This window comes from Danio aesculapii, chromosome 23 (assembly GCF_903798145.1).
Source record: "Danio aesculapii chromosome 23, fDanAes4.1, whole genome shotgun sequence".
In the NCBI taxonomy this organism is placed as follows: Eukaryota; Metazoa; Chordata; class Actinopteri; order Cypriniformes; family Danionidae; genus Danio; species Danio aesculapii.
The window spans coordinates 5,927,569-5,946,693 of NC_079457.1; the positions used below are offsets into that span (position 1 = coordinate 5,927,569).

At 38.6% G+C, this 19,125-nt stretch overlaps 1 protein-coding gene across 2 annotated transcripts in view; it reads left to right on the top strand.

Annotated features, from left to right (window-relative positions):
* The window catches only part of slc1a7b (solute carrier family 1 member 7b), a 151,782-nt gene that overhangs the window by 84,907 nt on the left and 47,750 nt on the right, over nt 1-19,125 (top strand). For both annotated transcript variants that reach the window (XM_056448864.1, XM_056448865.1), the window contains exon 3: nt 12,341-12,556. In XM_056448864.1, the coding sequence (XP_056304839.1) occupies nt 12,341-12,556 (216 nt within the window). The remainder of the gene's footprint in view (nt 1-12,340; nt 12,557-19,125) is intronic.

The following is a 19,125-nucleotide window of genomic DNA, read 5'->3' on the forward strand; positions in this document are numbered from 1 at the left end:
TAAATCGATTATGCTTCTTTAAAAAGACCGTTGTTATCAAGTTGCTATATGGGACTACAGGCGGTGTCGGAGACATTATACATCAGAGCGGATCTGGTCTGGAGCGCAGCTCGCTTGTGTTGGGCACTTGGATTTGTCTGTGATTTAAGTATTTTCATGAGTAGTATTTTATAGTTTAATGTATTTTTCTAATTGATAATTCATATTGTGTGTAGATAATGCCTTCACTTGTAAAGGCTGTCGAGACAGATTAATTTGTTGATCATTTATTTTAATTAAATGATATTATGAAGATACTGCTCACCAGTGCAGCCTGTCTCTTTCCTGCTCTTGGTAATTAAAACGTGTGAAGGTGTAATTATACATACATATCAACTGTCATTTTAACATGATCAAGTGATTTTTTTGTCATTTTTTTTTTTCTTTATCTGAACACATTTAACACTGTCATAACTGCAGCATTGTTTCCTCTAGGATTTTTTCCTGCTGTAGCGGCAGCCTTTTACACAGATCCATCAACTACCAATGGCGTTATTTCAATGACAAATGTGGTGAGCGCAGTATTACAAGTCGAGATCGCATTTATGTAATGCAAGCATGAGGATCTCGGTGCATCGATTTCCACTGTTCGTGCACAAAACTTCTTGCGCTCCCTCAAATATAAGTGCAGATTTTCTTGTGTGCTCTCAAATAAACGCTGCTGAAGTGCAATTTAATGCGTTTATGTAACGAGTATGTCTCCAATATTATTAGATCTGCTAGGAATATTTGTGAATGTCTCCAATAGACCTACAGAATGACGTTAATGCATCCTGAAGTAAAGTGAAATGGTTATAAGCTCCAGCAAGATAAAGTCATTGCAAGCAAAACCATAGACCTCTATCTATAAATAAAGTATTTATAGAAACTGTGTTCATCTTAACTGAACGCTACGTCTTGTTTGCTGGCCTCATGCATCACGCACCTGTCAGTCAGTCAGTAAGCAGAGGCTACAGAAAAGTTTGCGCTGTTATAATACACTTACCTTTTAATACATTTTGGTGTGATCATAACCCGCTATAAAAAACAACGACTGAATGTTTTGTTTTGAATGTTTTTGAAGCTGTAATGTAGCCGTGGTGGGTTGAATTTTGGTGTGGTGCCCTGCCACGGAAAAATTAATGTAGCGGAAACCATGCTGCAGTATTTACACTCCTCCATAAAATGTACAGCATGTGACTATACGGGCTGCTTTTTGCTGTACTTCGTGACAAAAAGAATATTGAATGTTGTTCTCTACCTTTGATGGAACTTGCAGGCATTTGATAGACCTGTTCCTCACGCCTCATTTCTGTCATCTGTTAAGGTAAGCGGGCTGTGTGCATGCGACCGATACACTTATTTAAGTGTGTCTTATGATATGTAGGCACATTTATACAGTTTTACAACTTTTCCAACATCCGTAAAGCAAAACAGGTGCATTTCCCACGTTAAAAACAACCCAAAAGGCACGTAGGTCTATGTGTTTTTGAGTATTTATTTGTTTATAATATGTAGAGTGAATTATAATATAATAAACCGAGAGATTAAATCTTTGTCATGGACCATATTTCTAAAAATAAGCTTGAAAAGTTGTCGTTAGCAGGGCGGTGCTGACGTCACAGGCGAGCGTCCTGAAGGCACTGTAGTCAGTTTATAGGCTAATGTTAGCTTTTCATTTCTTGCCTTTGCATTTAAGATAAAATGTGCTAAAAGATGTATTTTCGTGTGAGGATTATGTGGCTGGACAAAACGTGTAAGTGTAATGGACAGTGTTTGAACACAGAGCTTATTATTAGCAATCTTCGAAAAGCCTATGGGAAAATCCTATAGGGATTTTATTGAGGGAACCAGTTTTATGCTAGCAGCTGATTAGCCTACAAGGTGACGTCATAGTTCCAACACTCTATAGACTGACGATACTCCGGTGGAAGGGCTCGGACTACACGTGAGTTTCTGCAGATTTTGTGTGATTTTGGCATTTAGAAATGAAACTAGAGACAGTTGCCGTTTCATTTTATTGATGATTCATAATATGAAATTCAATTGTAAACTTGGCAAGCAGTTTTGGAGAATTTGATGTTTCCCCATTTAGACAGAATTCCTGAACATACTGCACAAGAGGCGTTTTAAAGATGGCCGCCGAGTGAAATGACTTGCCTTAAAGAGACTTTGTCATAGAATACACAAGATGTGTCACTCGTATCTTTTTGAATGGGGAGAAGTGAACGGTCAATATGGTGAATAAAGTCCCGCCTACTAGTACAGGAGCCAATCATCAATCGCTATAGACCTTTTTCTTGGCTGCTGCATGAGGGGTGATTAACGACTTCCGGTAGAATGTTTAGAACTTCTGTTTACAGCACTTACAACAGGTAACTTGCGATCCGAAAATGGGCTTCAATAGTGTTTTGAGTGGATTACGGAGTGTTTTTGTGACACACAACATTGAAAGGTGTGTGTTAAAGCCAATATAATCTGTCAGATGTGGTTCAAGCGCGAGAGAAAAACATTCTCCTAGTTCACGTGTCTGCCGCCAAAAATACAGTGTGTGTGTGTGTGCTACCGACCTGTCAGCTGTTAGCTCAGCGGCTCTTCAATGCGTGCACACACACGCACACACACACACACACACACACACACACACACACACACACACACACACACACACACACACACACACACAATACTTCACTGCATTATAGAGCAAACCAGATTACTGGCATGAAACTTAACAGGTATGCAAGTCTTGTAATTTACAAAAATGACCAATAAAAGTGCGTTACTGTTAGGCTGATGTGCATGTTGATTCTAATCGGGAGCCGTTTAGGTTTCATTTAGTTAGTTCGTGTTGTGTAGTATTTACCATGGTATGTGTTTTTCTGTCATTTCAAATCACCACTTTATTTTCACTTTGTGACACTTAATGTGTTAGTGGGACAATACAGGCCTCGTGTGTTTGTCAAAAATGTGTTGGGGCTGGTTATATGTTTGAAAGAAAGAGAAAATGTTGACGTTAGCGATGACGAGGCTTCATTTAAACGGCACAAGATGCCGTCTGACAACAAGGGGGAAATGCCTCAAAGCAGTTGTTTTCTATCCCATTAGATTGCATTTTTAAAATGATCAGTCCAGGAGGTGGCGCTGATCGACAAAAGTATTTGTTTAAAGACAATAAAAGCAAATAAAACAGATTAAAACGACATTTCAAAACTGTCCGAATGTGAATGTTTATACACATCAGCCGCCGACCGGAAGTTCTTAACATTCTCATTGCCCATACACACAAAGCATAATGGGTAATTTTGCGTTCTAAGAAAAAGGTCTATAGACTAAATACAGACACTCTGGGTGAGGGGCTCGGACCAGACGTGAATTTCTGCAGATTTTGTGTGATTTGGGCGTTTAGATAATAAAGAGATGGTTGTCGTTTCATCTTATTGATGATTCATAATAAGAAATTCAATTGTAAGCTTGGCAAACAGTTTGAGAAATTGATGTTTTCCCATTCAGACAGAATGCCCAAGTATTCTGCCCGAGAGGCATTTCAAAGATGGCCACCGAGTAAAATGACTTGCCTTAAAGAGACTGTGATATAGCCAGCCTCCAATGGTAAAATAATTAATTTAAATAAATAAATAAATAAATAAATAAAAAATAAAAAAACAGTCTGCAGAAACACTTTGATTGACATTCTCCCTTACTACTGGAGAAAGCCCAACCAATTACTGACCATCTTTCTCTCATTAGCATAAGACATCTGCCTCTATGCTGACACATAGGTGATTGTAGCTCTGCCGTTTTTTGGAAAAGAGCACTGGGGCTGCACGATATTGTAAAAATCCGACATTGCGATATTTTGTTTTACTGCAATGTATTTTGTGATATGAATCTAATTTCACCAGATGATTCAGATAGACTAGGACAGTGTTGCCAGATACAGCAGAGTTTTTCCAGCCCAAAAGCTGTCCAAATTAATTAATTAATACTAATAGATAAATATTTAATATTTTAATGGATTTAAGTTGAAATCAACCTAGTTACTTTAACCGTCATAATTTTGTAACCATACAGCAAGGAAAACCAGCAGTCCACCACAACATAACAGGATCACATCGAAACATTGCTCCCTCCTCACCCACACACTGCACTTAATGTTGCGTAGATTAGAGTATGTTTTAGTTTCTAAAGGGGGTGTAAATTCGCACTTAAAATTTGCCATTTTAAATTCTTTTGAACATAATTGGGTGCTGCTTGTCAAGCAGACAATGCTTCTATGTTTGTTCTTGCTGTCAATAGCAGAAAAAAAATTTATCGATAAGTGTTATGAAAAACCGCTGAGTTTAACCGCAGGCAAAGGGAGTCAGGTTTAGATACAACTTTCCTTCACCTCCTCTTGCGGGTGGGCCCATGCGGTTTATGCTATTCACTGGTCACTACTAATTGAATGGAGTAGGAGCACACAGTTATGTTTTGCTAAAGAAGTTGCATATAATATTTCCATTTTAAAACCGCCCAAATTTTATCAACCCGCCTATGCAATTAATTAACCCACACAATCAAATTCAAAACCGCTCAATGTGGCAACACTAGACTGGGATGATCAAGTCTTTTTTTTTTTATGCAAAGCATCTGCATAAATTATAACAAACTGCAAGCAAAAATAAACAGTCCTTTATAGTTCTCTGGGGAGTCTAATGGTTTTCATGTACAGATATTGAACAGCCAAATGTAAAATAACATGTCATCATTGTATAAATAACTTTTAAAAATAATATATTTATCTTTTAATCTTTAATAAATAATCTAATCCTCTGATATGACTATTGCAGATACACATTGCGATACTCAAACGATATATTGTTCAGCCCTGAAGAGCACAATCTCATTTGAATTTAAAGCGGCAGTCACCAAAACACAACTTGAATTAAAGCCTAAAAGGGTCAGTTCCAAAGAGTTAGAAAAGATTATTTGTGTGGTATTTTGAGCTGAAATGTCCCATACACACTCTAGGGACATCAGACTTACTTTATATATTGTAAAAGAGGGAATAATAGGTCCCGATTTACATTTGTTTGGGATGCACTGACTGACCTCTGTGTCTAGTTCAAAGAGTTCAGAATGGTGAGAGAAATAATTCAGCAATTTTCACTGAAGGTGAAGACCACTCACACAGCAGCATATGAGAGCGAGAGACTCAAATATATGAGACACTCTCAATTGACACACACACTGTATCAAAAGCTCTAAGCCTCCAGGAACTCAATGGGCTTTTTTTCAGAAACTCAATGGGTTATTCTCAGAAGTCGCGAAGAGAACAGTCTATTCTTTCTATTGATGCCTGAAAGGGAATGTTTGCTTTGCTAAATATAACTTCATCATATCAAAGATCATTTGAATTTACAAAGTGTCCTGGCATGGGTAGACATATTGTGCTACACCAAGTGTACAAAAAGCAGGACAATTGTCAGTTTTTCTTCTGGACTTTCTTTTGGATTATTTCTAAAGACCAAACAATACTTGCTTTATCAGTGTTGTCCTCCCTATAGACCATTTTAATGTGGTGATGTCATTGGCCGATGACCATTTCCTGTTTGTTAAAGGGGTGGTCCACTACAATATCATATTTTAAACTTTAGTTGATGTGTAATGTAGCTGTGTGAATATAAATAACATCTCTGAGTGTTATATGTTCAAGCTTCACTGCAAAGGGGGACAGTGGCTTTTACAGAGTTAGCTTAGCAAAGCCTACTGTGAACGATGTTTGGGGACTACAAAACATCCAGGTTAGTGAGATCACAAATGCTTCAGATTATGTGCATACAAGCTGGTAGGGTCGTGATGCGTTTCCTTGTGAGGTGGAGCCGATTTACAGCACATTATGTTAGCTGACCAATCAGAGCCTCTTGGGGCCTTTCAGACGAACTAGAATGTTAGCAGAGTAGCTGTATATAATTAAAGATGTATGAAAAAATTACGTGATTTTCTACAAGTGAAGCATGAGCACACATTGCTTTGCATCTTATAAACACAACAAAGCTATAAAAACACACTCTGGACCACCCCTTTAAACTATTTCCTAACTGTAACAAGAGGCAATTCAATCATGACTTGACATTAAAACAGCTGTCACAACATTATCAATACATGGACCTTTTAGGATTCTCAAAAACGATAGACACTTAATTAAAAAAAAATTAAAACAGAAAATAACGTTAGGACCATTGGTATTGTTTACATCCCTCAAAATGGATTTTATGACACATCATCATAATCAGCCATATTGGATGCACATATTGTAAACAAAGCCATTGAAGTAAACAAATTGTGCCAATCATTGCTGCTGAAAATTATCAATTACTGTCATGATTTGGGCTTTCCCAATCAGTCAGACCAGAAAAAGAAAAAAACAATTACAGTATTATAGACTGCCAACAGTTATAACAAATCATGCAGAAGAGAGAGAGGGGGGGAGAGAGAGAGAGAGAGAGAGAGAGAGAGAGAGAGAGAAAAAAAATTTTACTTTTAAGGTAAAAAAAATGCTTAAAGAGAACAGATTTGCAAACTGTTGATACATAAGGATCAATTTTAAAAACAGATACACAGTTTTCACCTTAGTTGTAATTGAACAGTCAAATTATTCACCATATTTTAAAAACCATCCTCCACATTAAAGCTGCAGTAAGTAAATTTGACACCCAGTGGCCGAACTCGGTATTGCACTCCTGGATCAAAACACACGCAAGCAGATTAATATGTATTAATTAGATAATAAACCTTACCATTATGTGAGTAAGTGCATATTCTGTGCTTCTTTGAAATATAATTGGATAAACTGGCATTGGGCGAATATTAGGCAAATATCTTCATTAATACTGCTCATACTGTCCCTATTATATCTTTAACACCTATTTTTTCAGAATTTGTTTCAGTTTTTGAAAATACTGAAGATTAGAAAAACGTTGCCTGATCTGATGAGTCTAGATTTCTGCTGCCACATTCGGATGGTAAGGTCAGAATTTGGCGTCAACAACATCAAAGTATGGATCCTTCCTACCTTGAATTAATGGTTCAGGCTGCTGGTGGTGCTGTAATGGTGTGGGGGATATTTTCTTGGCACACTTTGGGCCCATTAGTACCAACTGAGCATCTTGTCAATGCCACAGCCTACCGGAGTATTGTTGCTGACCATGTCCATCCCTTTATGACCACAGTGTACCCATCTCCTGATGGCTACTTCCAGCAGGATAACACACCATGTCATAAGCGCGAATAATCTCAGACTGGTTTCTTGAATATGACAAGGAGTACATTTACATGGACACCAGTAATCCGATTAAGACACTACTCTGATTAACAGTCTACAATGTAAACAGCAATTTTTGATTAATTTAATCCGTTTAAGGTCATAATCGAACTAAAGAAAAAATTGAATTAAGACATGTGAAGTATGCCGATTTTAGTCACATTAATGAAGTGCATTATTAGATAAAGGCAAATAATTTGATTACTGATTTCCATGTAAACAGTAACTGTAGTCAAATGGCCTCCACAGTCACCAGAGCTCAATCCAATAGAGCACTATTGGGATGTGGTGGAACGGGAGATTCACATGGATGTGCAGCCTACAAATCTGCAGCATGCTATTTTGTCAATATGGAGCAAAATCTCTGAGGAATATTTCCAGTACCTTGTTGAATCTATGCCACAAAGGAATAAGGCAGTTGTGAAGTCAAAAGAGGATCCAACCCTTTTTCCTAATAAGGTGTACCTAATAAAGTGGCCGTTGAGGGTAAACAGTACACTGCTCCAAAAAATAAAGGGAGCATTTGAAGTTGCACAGTCAAGTGTTCCCTTTATTTATTTATTTTTCTAGCAGTATATAATTAGACACTTTTATATCGTCATTTGATACTAACTGCACTGATGTCGAGTTGTTTTGTTTGTTTACGTCACAGATAATTCAAGTATTTTTCATTTACTCTTAAGCCTATTAAACAATACATAAGCCTTTTAAACTAACTTAAAATTCATATTTCTTGGTATGCCACATTAATAAACTCCAATGTCATGTTGTTTCCTATTTGAAAATGTAATTTAGAGAACTCCTATAAGGTTTAGCAAAATGGTTTACTCACGGTTAGCGATGCAGCCGTTAGCGTTACCAGATCCAGATCCAGAAGTTTCCATTTGCTTTCTCTCCATCACTCTTCCTTGTTCACAAAAAAATCTGGAGTTAAATACTCCACACAACCATATAATCCTCCAAATTAATCCAGGAGGCCATAAAATAAGCAATCTTCTTGGTTCTGATACTGAATCCTTCTGAAGTCTGTACAGATATGCAAATGAGCTGTTTAAACCAGACTCATCAAAGAGAAAGTTTTTCTTTGTTTGTTTTTTGACTCAAGCTGTGAAGTACAACGGAAAACAAAGGATATTTGACAAGTGAATCCATTTTAACGAGTGTCAGTAGGATTAATTTAGGTTTATTCGCTTTTCTTGTCAAGCGAATATCTCGTGTGGCCTACAGGTGTCAACCATGGTGTCAACCGTTAAACTGATATCAAGTGGTGGGCGGGGCTTACGGCGCTATAACGCAAAACCATTTGTCAATCAATGACTTGCTCAAAGTCGTATTTTTATTAAATATTGCCGTATTAAATCAATCTGTGTGCATAATTCTTAATATTTTATAACAAAATATAACTGTAATCTCTATTGTAAGTTTCGCCAGTACAGAAATATATCTGGTTTAACTTGTGTGAGGGCGGGACCACCTGTCAATCAACGGAGATTCACCAATAGCAAACCACAACAGTCCAATCCACTCTGGTGGAGAAAGTCAAATCGCGCCTACTGCATGTTGTTCTAGTTCAGCCGAAGCTGAGGCTGTACAGGCCTAGTAGTCAACATTTATTGTGTATCAAGAAAGTTAAGACAATTATGGGCATTGTTTAATGGTTTTAGGCCAACTTTGTTGAAAGATTTTTATCCACTTCCAGTTTTGACAACTATATATCGCAATAATCAAGAAAAGAACATTTTTAATGTCAAGTTTATAGCTTTTTATGATGAAATGTTTTTTATGATGAAGTTTAATAACTCTTTTGCACAATATTAAACTATTAAATACCTCTCTTGTACAATATCCCACACAACATTGTTCAGTCACATGTAAAAGTACTTGTATAGCCTGTCTTATGTGTATAGTTAAGTACTGTATCTTATAGTAGATGTTAGTTATGCATAGGGTTTTTAAAATAGCTCTTATGTCCAGTGTTGTGTTTGTATTTATGATTAATTTATGTAGCAACGTGTTCCTGCGAGACGCATTTTGTTCCGCTGTATGTCCACACATGTAGCAGAATGACAATAAAGGTCCACTTGAAATGTTAATATTTAATGCAACAAAGATACCGCAAGTGTTACAAGATCTAAATGAATCCCATTTTTGTCTTACTCCCTTTAATTTGTAGTGTTATTTATGTACTGCATAATTAATTGGCGACCTTGATAATAGTTCAAAAACATTTAAAGCAAATTCACCCAAAAATGAAAACATCCTCATTATTTTCACACCCTCAAGCGGTTCTACATTTTTAAAAATTTCTTACCTCAGTTTAACAAAATAAAACAAGATATCCTGAAAACGCAGAGAGAAAAAACAACTATTGACATCAATAGTAGAAACAAAATACAGAATAAAGAAGAACTGAAAAGTCTTAAAAACAAAAACATTATTTTGTGTTCGGCAGAAGAAACAAATTTGGGATGAGGAAATGACAGAATGGGGCAACGCGGTGGCGCAGTATGTAGTGCTGACGCCTCACAGCAAGAAAGTCACTGGTTCGAGCCTCGGCTGGGTCAGTTGGCATTTCTGTGTGGAGTTTGCATGTTTTCCCTGAATTCGTGTGGGTTATCTACAGGTGCTCCGGTTTCCCCCACAGTCCAAAGACATGCGTACAGGTGAATTGGGTAAACTAAAATTGTCCGTAGTGTATGTGTGTGAATGAGAGCGTATGAGTGTTTCCCAGTGATGGGTTGCAGCTGGAAGGGCATCCACTGCGTAAAAAATGTGCTGGATAAATTGGCGGTTCATTCCGCTGTGGCAACCCCAGATTAACAAAGGGATTAAGCCGAAAAGAAAATGAATGAACTGAGAGAATTTTTCTTTTTGGGTGAAGCATCCCTTTAAAATGTCTTACTGACTGTGGTGTGGGTGATATATATATAAAAATATGCAAGATCATATCAAAACACACATTTGTCGCCTCATTATTAGCCAGAAGGCAAATGTTGCTAAATTGGAAATCTTCGTGTGCCCCTTCAAATTTGTCCTGGTTGAGAAATTTGATGACTTCTTTACATTTGGAAAATAAAATTAATAATTAAGAATGGTGCCAGCTTATTTTAATAAATGTGAAACCCTGTTATTTCTTTTGTTAAGACTTTAGCTTCTTTGTAGATGGACACCCAATATTTCTTTTTCTTTTTCTTTTTCTTTTTTTGTTTGTTTGTGGGGTTGAATTGGGTTGGGATAAGGGTAATGTTATGGTTGTTTACATAACTGTATTCCATTATTATCCATATTCTGTATATACAAAACCAGCAGATTATACTATATATTTCACATTATGCACACTGCTGTTCAAGTACGTGCTTAATAACAAAAAACACACATTTGTCTTAATTGATGAATGAATTGGTGACTTTGACTGTAGTTTAAAGAAGTGTTTCCCAACCCTGCTCATAAAGACACACCAACAGTACATATTTTCAGCCTATGCCTAATTGAACACACCTGAATCAACTCATTAGAACATTAGAAGAGACTCTAAAAACCTGAAATGAATGGATCAGTTAAGGGAGACATCCAAAATATGTACTGTTCACACCCTCAAGTGATTCTAAGTTTTTAATTAATTTCTTTTTTTAGTTCAACAAAGTAAAATAAGATATCCTAAAAAACGCAGGGAGACATAAAAACAACAACTGACATCAATAATAGAGACAAAATACAGAAAATAGAAGTTAAGGGCTGCTGCTTTCAAAACGCAAACATTATTTCTTGTTTTGGTTGAGCGCAAAGACAAAAAAAATATTCATTTATGTAACCAGGTACATTGATTCTGCACATTTGACTGATTGCTTGCCTATATTTCCTATATTGTATAAACTTGATGTACGTTATACTGTTATAACGGTCATTATTGATTATTATAACTGATATTCAGCAAAAGAGAGGGTATGTTTTGCATTTTTCAATGAAAATGAAAGGAGGCAGTAATGTTATAGGCTCCGTTTTGTTATAAATATGCATACAGTGAAGATGACGGTCATAAAAATATGCAGCTACACGACGCTTCAACATTTTAGTGTCTGTAAAGGTAATATCAAAATAAAAATAGTTCCTCCATATGATATTTTCATTTTATTGCAAAGACAGTGAAACAACGTAGCCAGGGTGATATGAATAAGGTTATAAAGCACACGGTTCCCTCTGAAGATTTACCTGACGTGTCCTCGGGAGTCTGTTTTCCATATCAAACTTGTGAAGTCTGAACTTACAAGTAAAGGATGCAAGACTGAACTGTGTGTAGGCTACGTCATATTGAGGAAAAAGCCCCAATCAGAGAGTTGAATGTCTGTAGCACTGCCTATGTTTTCAGATGTCTCCGTTTTCCCCCATCCACACTGACAGAGCAGCAGCGTTTTAAAATGAAAAGGGCCTCTCCAGCGTTTTCAAAAGGCTCCATTTTCGGCGCTCGAAACTCCAGGGTAGTGTGGACAGATGGCGTAACCGTAGCAAAGCTTACGCGTTTTCAAACTAAGCGCATTAGTGTTTAAACAGGGCCTCAGTTTAACGTCTGATCCGATCGCCATCAATATACTGGGGCGTTAGGACCCACACAGACCGCTGGTTGACACCCCCTGCTGGACTCACTAACAGCACTTCCGGCAGCAACCATCGATATCAATAGTAGAAACAGTCAATGGCTTTTTTCATGTGGGGGTCAGGATTCAAATTATATGAATGATGAATATTATCTAATAATTTCAATGTAATTTTCTGACATGTTTTTGGGCTAAAAATGTTCAAATTAATATATATAATTAAAAATAAGAAGTCAAGGGTTGTTGCTTTCATAAAGTCTTCACAACGCAAAAACTATTTCATGTTCAGCAGAAATAAACAGATTTGGGACGAGTAAATAATGACCGAATATTTCTTTTTGGGTGAAGTATCCCTTTAAAAAGTGTTACTATCATGTGAGCGATGTAAAAGGGATCGTATCATAACACACATTTGTCTTATCAGTTTGATGTCAGGTTTGGCGGCTCTGGATGCCAAGTGTTCCAGTCGTCTGGGTCTCATCACGGTCTCTTATTACCTGTGGACCACGTTTCTGGCAGTGGTGGTGGGAATCGTCATGGTGTTGATCATTCATCCGGGTGGAATGGCACAGAAAGAGGACTCGGAGGACAGCGGAAAACCCATCATGAGCTCCGCTGATGCACTGCTGGATCTCATACGGTGAGACTGAATTCATGCTCCTCATACGCTCTTATTAATAAAGCTTCTTTATTGGCTTCTATGGCAACAGCAAGAATCTTCAGCATCCATGAAAGCTGCTCCTTACATTGATGTTAATTCGCAGTTCAACCTTTATTTTTAGGGTTGTGAGCGTGAGATTGTTTCCACAGCGGATTTATTGAAATTATTGGACGTTTTTAATCACACAGCTGTATTTGAGTTATACTCTTTAAACAATATTGTACAATATAAACTGGAAACTGTCAGAATTCTCAGTTAAAGTCCCCATGAACCGGAAGCTGCGTCCTTATTTTTTTGTATTGTGATGCAGTTCCTAGAGAAACCAAATATTAAATGAGAAAAAAGTGGGCGTGGCTTGTTTTTTCTACTGCGAGCTGATTGGATGTAGTAAAGTAGGCGTTTCATTTAGAAATATCTGGAAAAGGGTTTGGGGAGAGTTATTACAACCTAACAGACTCCTCCTCCTCACCATTTCTGCTTGTTGTCAAAACTGACAGCTGTAGGGGCGTGGTTAAATGTGTTAGCTCTGCCCAATACTTCAGATGGACGTAATATGAGTATTTAATTGAAAACAAACAAGGGGCTCTATTTTAATGATCTAGGCGCAAAATCTGAAGCGCAGGGCACAAAAGCATTAAGGGCGTGTCCGAATACACTTTTGCTGTTTTAAGGATGGAAAAATACGCTCTGCGCCACGGCGCATGGTCTAACAGGGTTGAGCTTATTCTCTTAATGAGTTATGGGGGTGTTTTGAGCATACCGTGCATTAAACCAGTAAGAGTCTCATCTCACATTCCCTTTAAGAGTCAGTTACGTCACGCCCTGGCGCATTTGATATTTACATGGTGGACGTGGTTAGTGGAAAATCTGAATGGTTTACTAGCGAGAAAATAGTTAAACGGAGCATCTGCAGCGCGAGAATGAGAGAATGAGCCTCCTCCATTCGGCTTTTACTTTCACGTTCTCTCTTTCGTGGATAATGAAATGTGTTGTACGCACTCCACTGAAGACATCGATTAGCCTACGAAATTAATTTTGTTTGTTAAGTGCAGAGATTTGTTTAAAAACTATTTCTAAATTCAGTTTTAATTTCCAGCAAATGAATAAATGAACAATAATAATGAAGCGTGGTTAAAAAAGTGAGTCAGTTAAATCCAAACACACGACCTGTTCCCCATATGGTAAAAAACCTGACTGGTGGACAAATCTAAGCTTGTTTTTAATAAAACAAATATAATTATGCATTTAATAAATAATACTAATAATAATAGCATTATACCAAAGCAAATTGTCATGAAAAAACAAAAAGCATAGAGGCAGTGGTTTTTATATTTATGTAGAAAATAATTTTTTTTTTCATATTTTAAACCTTTAATTCTTTTTCATTTGTGTAGATATTTGCGTATTGCCAACACAATCTCACGGCAATTCGTAACTTTTTGATTTAGTGGCTAATTCGTATGAATTCGTACGATCTAATTCGTAAGATTTAGTACAATTTGCTCATCCCCCAATGACGGTTGGGTTTAGGGGTGGGGTTAGGTGCCACGCCTCCTTTATAAAATCGTACAATTTCGTACGAATGAACTTTTACGAATGAACTCGTACGAATTAGCCACTAAACTGACAAAACGTAAAATACTTACGTTTTCTTGTGAGATCAGGCTGGTATTGCTGTACATCCTGCGTGTTTTAAGCAATGTGTAAGCGAGGCGCACAACTGACTCGCTCTGCGCTGGACTTTAGACCTGCTTTCAGCTGGTATATTGTGCAGTCTATTTTCGTTCCTTAAAATAGCAACGTGCTAACAATGCGCCTTAACACACCTCTTTTATAAACCAAAACACCCATGAGTCCACAAAGTGGTGCAAAAAGATTTGCTATTTAAACAACGTGGTGCAATACGGAAAACTAAGGTAGCCATGGTATAAAAATAGCAACACGCTGTGGAAACGTGTCTTGGCCTTATTGCGCCGAGTGTATGATAGGGCCCAAGAAGTGCCTTTTCAGATTTCAATTTTAGATTAGAAGGGCAAACTATTTTTCTTCTTAATGACATGCACAGATTGGTGAATTGTTCAACACAAAGCTAGCATGTGAGCTAACCAAATCAATATGACTAGTTTTGATTTCATGTGTTTTTTAACATTAACTCATAGTTTTAATTTAAATAATAACATTGAACAATATGAGTTCTGAATTAAGTGTACAAAGTCTAAAATCCAAGTTATAAACTTCACAGGGCAGCAAACTCTGTTTTGCAGGGCATCATATTTTTCAGTCCATTGCTATGATACTATAGTATCCCCTAGAGTATGATACTAGAGTATCCCCATACAAAAATATCCCCAGAGTATGCCCATGAAAAAGTAACGTACAAGTTGCAAGTTTTTAGCAGGTTACTTGTTGATACTTGTGTGGTATTGTCCCACCTCTCCTCCACTGCAATTGGACGGTTCTTAAGTTCGCAAAAATCTCTAAAGTGACACTGATTGGTGCTGCTTTTTAGAGCAGCTGAATGAAAGGTGAGTGTATCACTCTAAAGCTGCGGTCACACTAGAGTTTGAGCATGTGAAATTCTGTCGTACCGCGCTGCGAAAAGGGGCGGGATTAAACAAGATGATTAGACATTTAAAATTGAGCGATTGATCCATATTTTAAATTTCTGAACAGAGAGGTCATGTTTTGATTCTCAATTGGTCTCACGCAGTCAAGTGATGCGATTTCGCAGGTCAGAGTTCACCAAGTTTGAACTTTCCAACGCAGCGATCTGCAAAACTTGACGCACGACCTTGCTTTTCAGGTCTGAAGCATGAGAGTATTAATGGAAGTCTATGGGGAGAAAAGTCCAGTGTGACCGCAGCTTCAATGCGCCTTTCCATTCTGAGAACACGAGATGCACTCTGTGTTGCCAGAAATTGGGAATTGACAAAATTTGGGCGGTTTTGAAACGTAAATTTTATATGCAACTTATTTAACAAAACATAACTGTGTGCTCCTACTCCATTCATTTAGTGATCAGTGCATATTGCAAACCGTGTGGGCCCATCTGCAAGAGCAGGTGAAGGAAAGCTGTATTAAAATCTGACTCTGCGGACAAATCTGACTCCTGCAGTTAAACTCACAGCGATTTAACACTTCTATCGATCAATTTTTCCACAATTGACTGAATTGATTGGTTCTGTGATGTTGTTGGTTGCTGTATGGTTAAAAATTATGACAGTTAAAGTAACTAGGTTCATTTAGATTTAATTAAATTAAAATTAAAGAAAATATAATCCAATATTTTGGGTGTTTTTTTTGTGAGTTGGACAGCTTTTGGGCTGGAAAAATTGAGCTGTATCTGGCAACACTGGGCACACTGCACTTCCTTAGGGGCCGATCACATCGAACGAGCTTTTTGCATTGAAAGGTGCATCTTTTGAATTGTTTACTAATGGCCGCGAGCATTTCGAGTGCTGCTTATGCGCCCTTGTGTTTTAACCACCTGCTGCACCTTGCATTTATGCTCTGTGCACTCACAACTGAAAAAAAGCCAACTCTGAGCGGTTACGTCACTCGCGTCTTTTTCATTGTCCAATCAAATGAAAGCAGAGGCGGGGTTTTTGTTGAGCTGACTGCAGTGTTTGTTTGGTCAAGACTTTTAAAGGGGAAGGAGAGACTAATGGTCGCTGTTTCAATTTATCCAGAGCGGTACGAAAAAATCTTCAATATCACACTTTTCTAAATTATTAAATTATAACAAAAAGAAGTGCACTGTGCTTTTTATGTCACTAGGCAACCACTGAATCAGCTGTGTACTGTGCATGAGAGCTGCTGTAGATGGTTGTAATTGTAAGACTAACAAAAACTGCAATAAAGAATGAACCATTTGAAGATGAAGTGTTTGGTCCAAATATGGTTCACAGCATAATAAAATAAACAACAAACAATGTATACTCCAAATGACTTTGGTTGCTTGTTCAAACTATGTATTTAAAATGAGTTGAAACAACACAATTCTTAAATTTTTTTGGGGAGGTTTTTATGTTCAATCAACTTAAATTTGTAAAAACAATTAAGTTAACTTAAGAGGGGGGAAGAGACGATATCTCTTTGGGATATCATAACCGGTTTATAAGTGAAGTTAGTTCTGTATAGGTGAACAAAAGCAGGTAATAATTGTGTTATTGTGGGGTGTGTGTGTATTTCGGGGGTTGTGATAGGGTGGTGTCTGCGGCCGCAGGGCCACGCCATTGCAAAACCGCCCAAATTTTCTCTACCCACCTATATCATTTTATTACCCACACAAATTCAAAACCGCCCAATCTGGCAACAGGTATCACTATTGTTAATTTTTAAGATATCTATTAGCTAGTGTGCTGCAAAACAGTGACAAAATTTGTCTTCAGAAAATAAGTAACTGATTTAAACATGTAAAGCTTGTAGTTTGTCTCTTCCGCCTAAATGGAGCAATGATTTTTTTCACGTCACCTCATACCTCAGTTTCTCATCATATCTTTATGTATCTGACATGCCCTGCACCCTTCAAGACACTTCTCATTTGCTTTTCATTTGATTTGCTTGAGCTCAACCACTCTCACTGGCAGAGCTGTGCTAAAAAAAAGCCATAGGCTGTCTTTAAAAAAGAGAGGAGCTACACTATGTCCCACCCTCTCTTGTGTTTTGGTTGAGATTACGTCAAACATCAAATAAAAACACAGATTTCAAAGCACTTCGTTGGCCCTTTAAAGGTGTGCTTGCTGTCTCTTTACATAAAGTATATTTTTATTTCATCCTTTAATGTATAATGAAATGTTTTATAATTGTGCTAATGCACTTTGGTGCTGCTCTGCCTCAAGCTACTTTTATATACCTGCAGCTTAAATGGACAATTAAATATATTGAATATAGCTAGCAGCTACTCTGTGGTTGTCATGGATTGGTCAGGCTCTCACGACCCCCACTCACGAAGATCACCATCACCTGACTTCTAATGAGCACACAGCTGCATCACATTCACGAGCACCAGATAAAAGCACAGCACTCCAGTCGCTCATTGTCCGGGCTCGTCTCGACGAAAGCGGACAACTGAGCGACCACTCAGCGTAGTCATCCTCAGCTAAAACAAACGATTTACTTACCTGTTCTCTTTGTATTCCTCCTAGTCTTCCTGGTCCTCCCGAATCGTCCTGTCTTCCAGTCCTTCCAAGTCTGTGTCATCCTCTGTCAGCTGTATCTGGTGTGTGCTGTCCATCCTCGTGTATTCCTGTTACCCAGCCACGGAGGAAAAGACCCCAACATCATTCCTGATCCTCCTGGCTATCCTTCATGTGCTCCTTGTTGTCATTTAATAAACACCCTAACGTTTCCTTACCTCTGTCTCCTGTCCGCTTCATAACAGAAGCCCGGACCTTTAACGACGACAACATGAGCACCCCCGATCACCTTCAAGAGCTGGTGGACCAGTTGAAGCGGATTCTACAGCCACCAGCTCCACTTTCCAACGCACCACCAGCACCGAGCACTTCCGCCTCCACAGTTTCTTCTTCGGCCCTTCCTTCCAGTCCCATGGCCCGACCAGCGCCCTACTCAGGCGGAGCGGGGGAGTGCAATGGTTTTCTGTTACAATGTTCCCTCATATTCGAAATGCAACCTTCTCTATATCCCACAGATAAGTCGAAGATCGCCTACATCGTATCTCTACTCTCTGGACCTGCACTTAAATGGGCTGAGACGATCTGGAACCAAGCCGGGCCGGTCATGAATTCCATCACTACCTTCACGGAGTATTTCAAAGAGGTGTTTGGACGTTCTGATGGGGAAGTAGCCGCTGGAGAGCAGCTGTATCATCTAAAGCAAGGTACTCTATCTACACAGGAATATGCTCTCCGGTTTCGCACTCTAGCGGCTGCAAGTGGATGGAATGAGAGATCGTTGTTGACCACGTACCGGCTCGGCTTGGAACCCACGCTCCGAATCCAACTGGCCACATTAGATGATACAATGGGTCTGGAGAGATTCATCCAACATTCTCTCCGATGTTCCGATCGTCTCCGTTCCTATCAACAGGACACCATCACCCCCTCGTCTGCACTCCTCCAATCGCCTGAGTCAACAGCCTCTCCAGAACCAGAACCCATGATAATAGAGTCTGGAAGACTGACATCAGCGGAACGACAGAGGAGGCTGACCCGGGGTCTGTGTCTATACTGCGGTGTCAGTGGACACACCCGTATGGAGTGTCCCCTTCGTCCCATTCGGACTTCAGTGAGTGTATTCAGTACGAATATTGAACAATGTAAACCACTTACTACCACCGTACAAATAACTACTGCCTCTATTTCTCTCCTTGTCACAGCCCTCATCGACTCCGGGTCAGCAGGGAACTTCATCTCCCAATCCCTCTGTCGTCAACTCCACCTCCGTACTGAGGCGTCCTCGCATATATACCAGATACAACCGATAACCCAGTGCACTCGATCTTCGACCCGTATCCATCGACAATGCGAAGACATCCTTCTTCAAGTGGGGTTGTTACATCAAGAGAGGATTCAATTTCTGGTTCT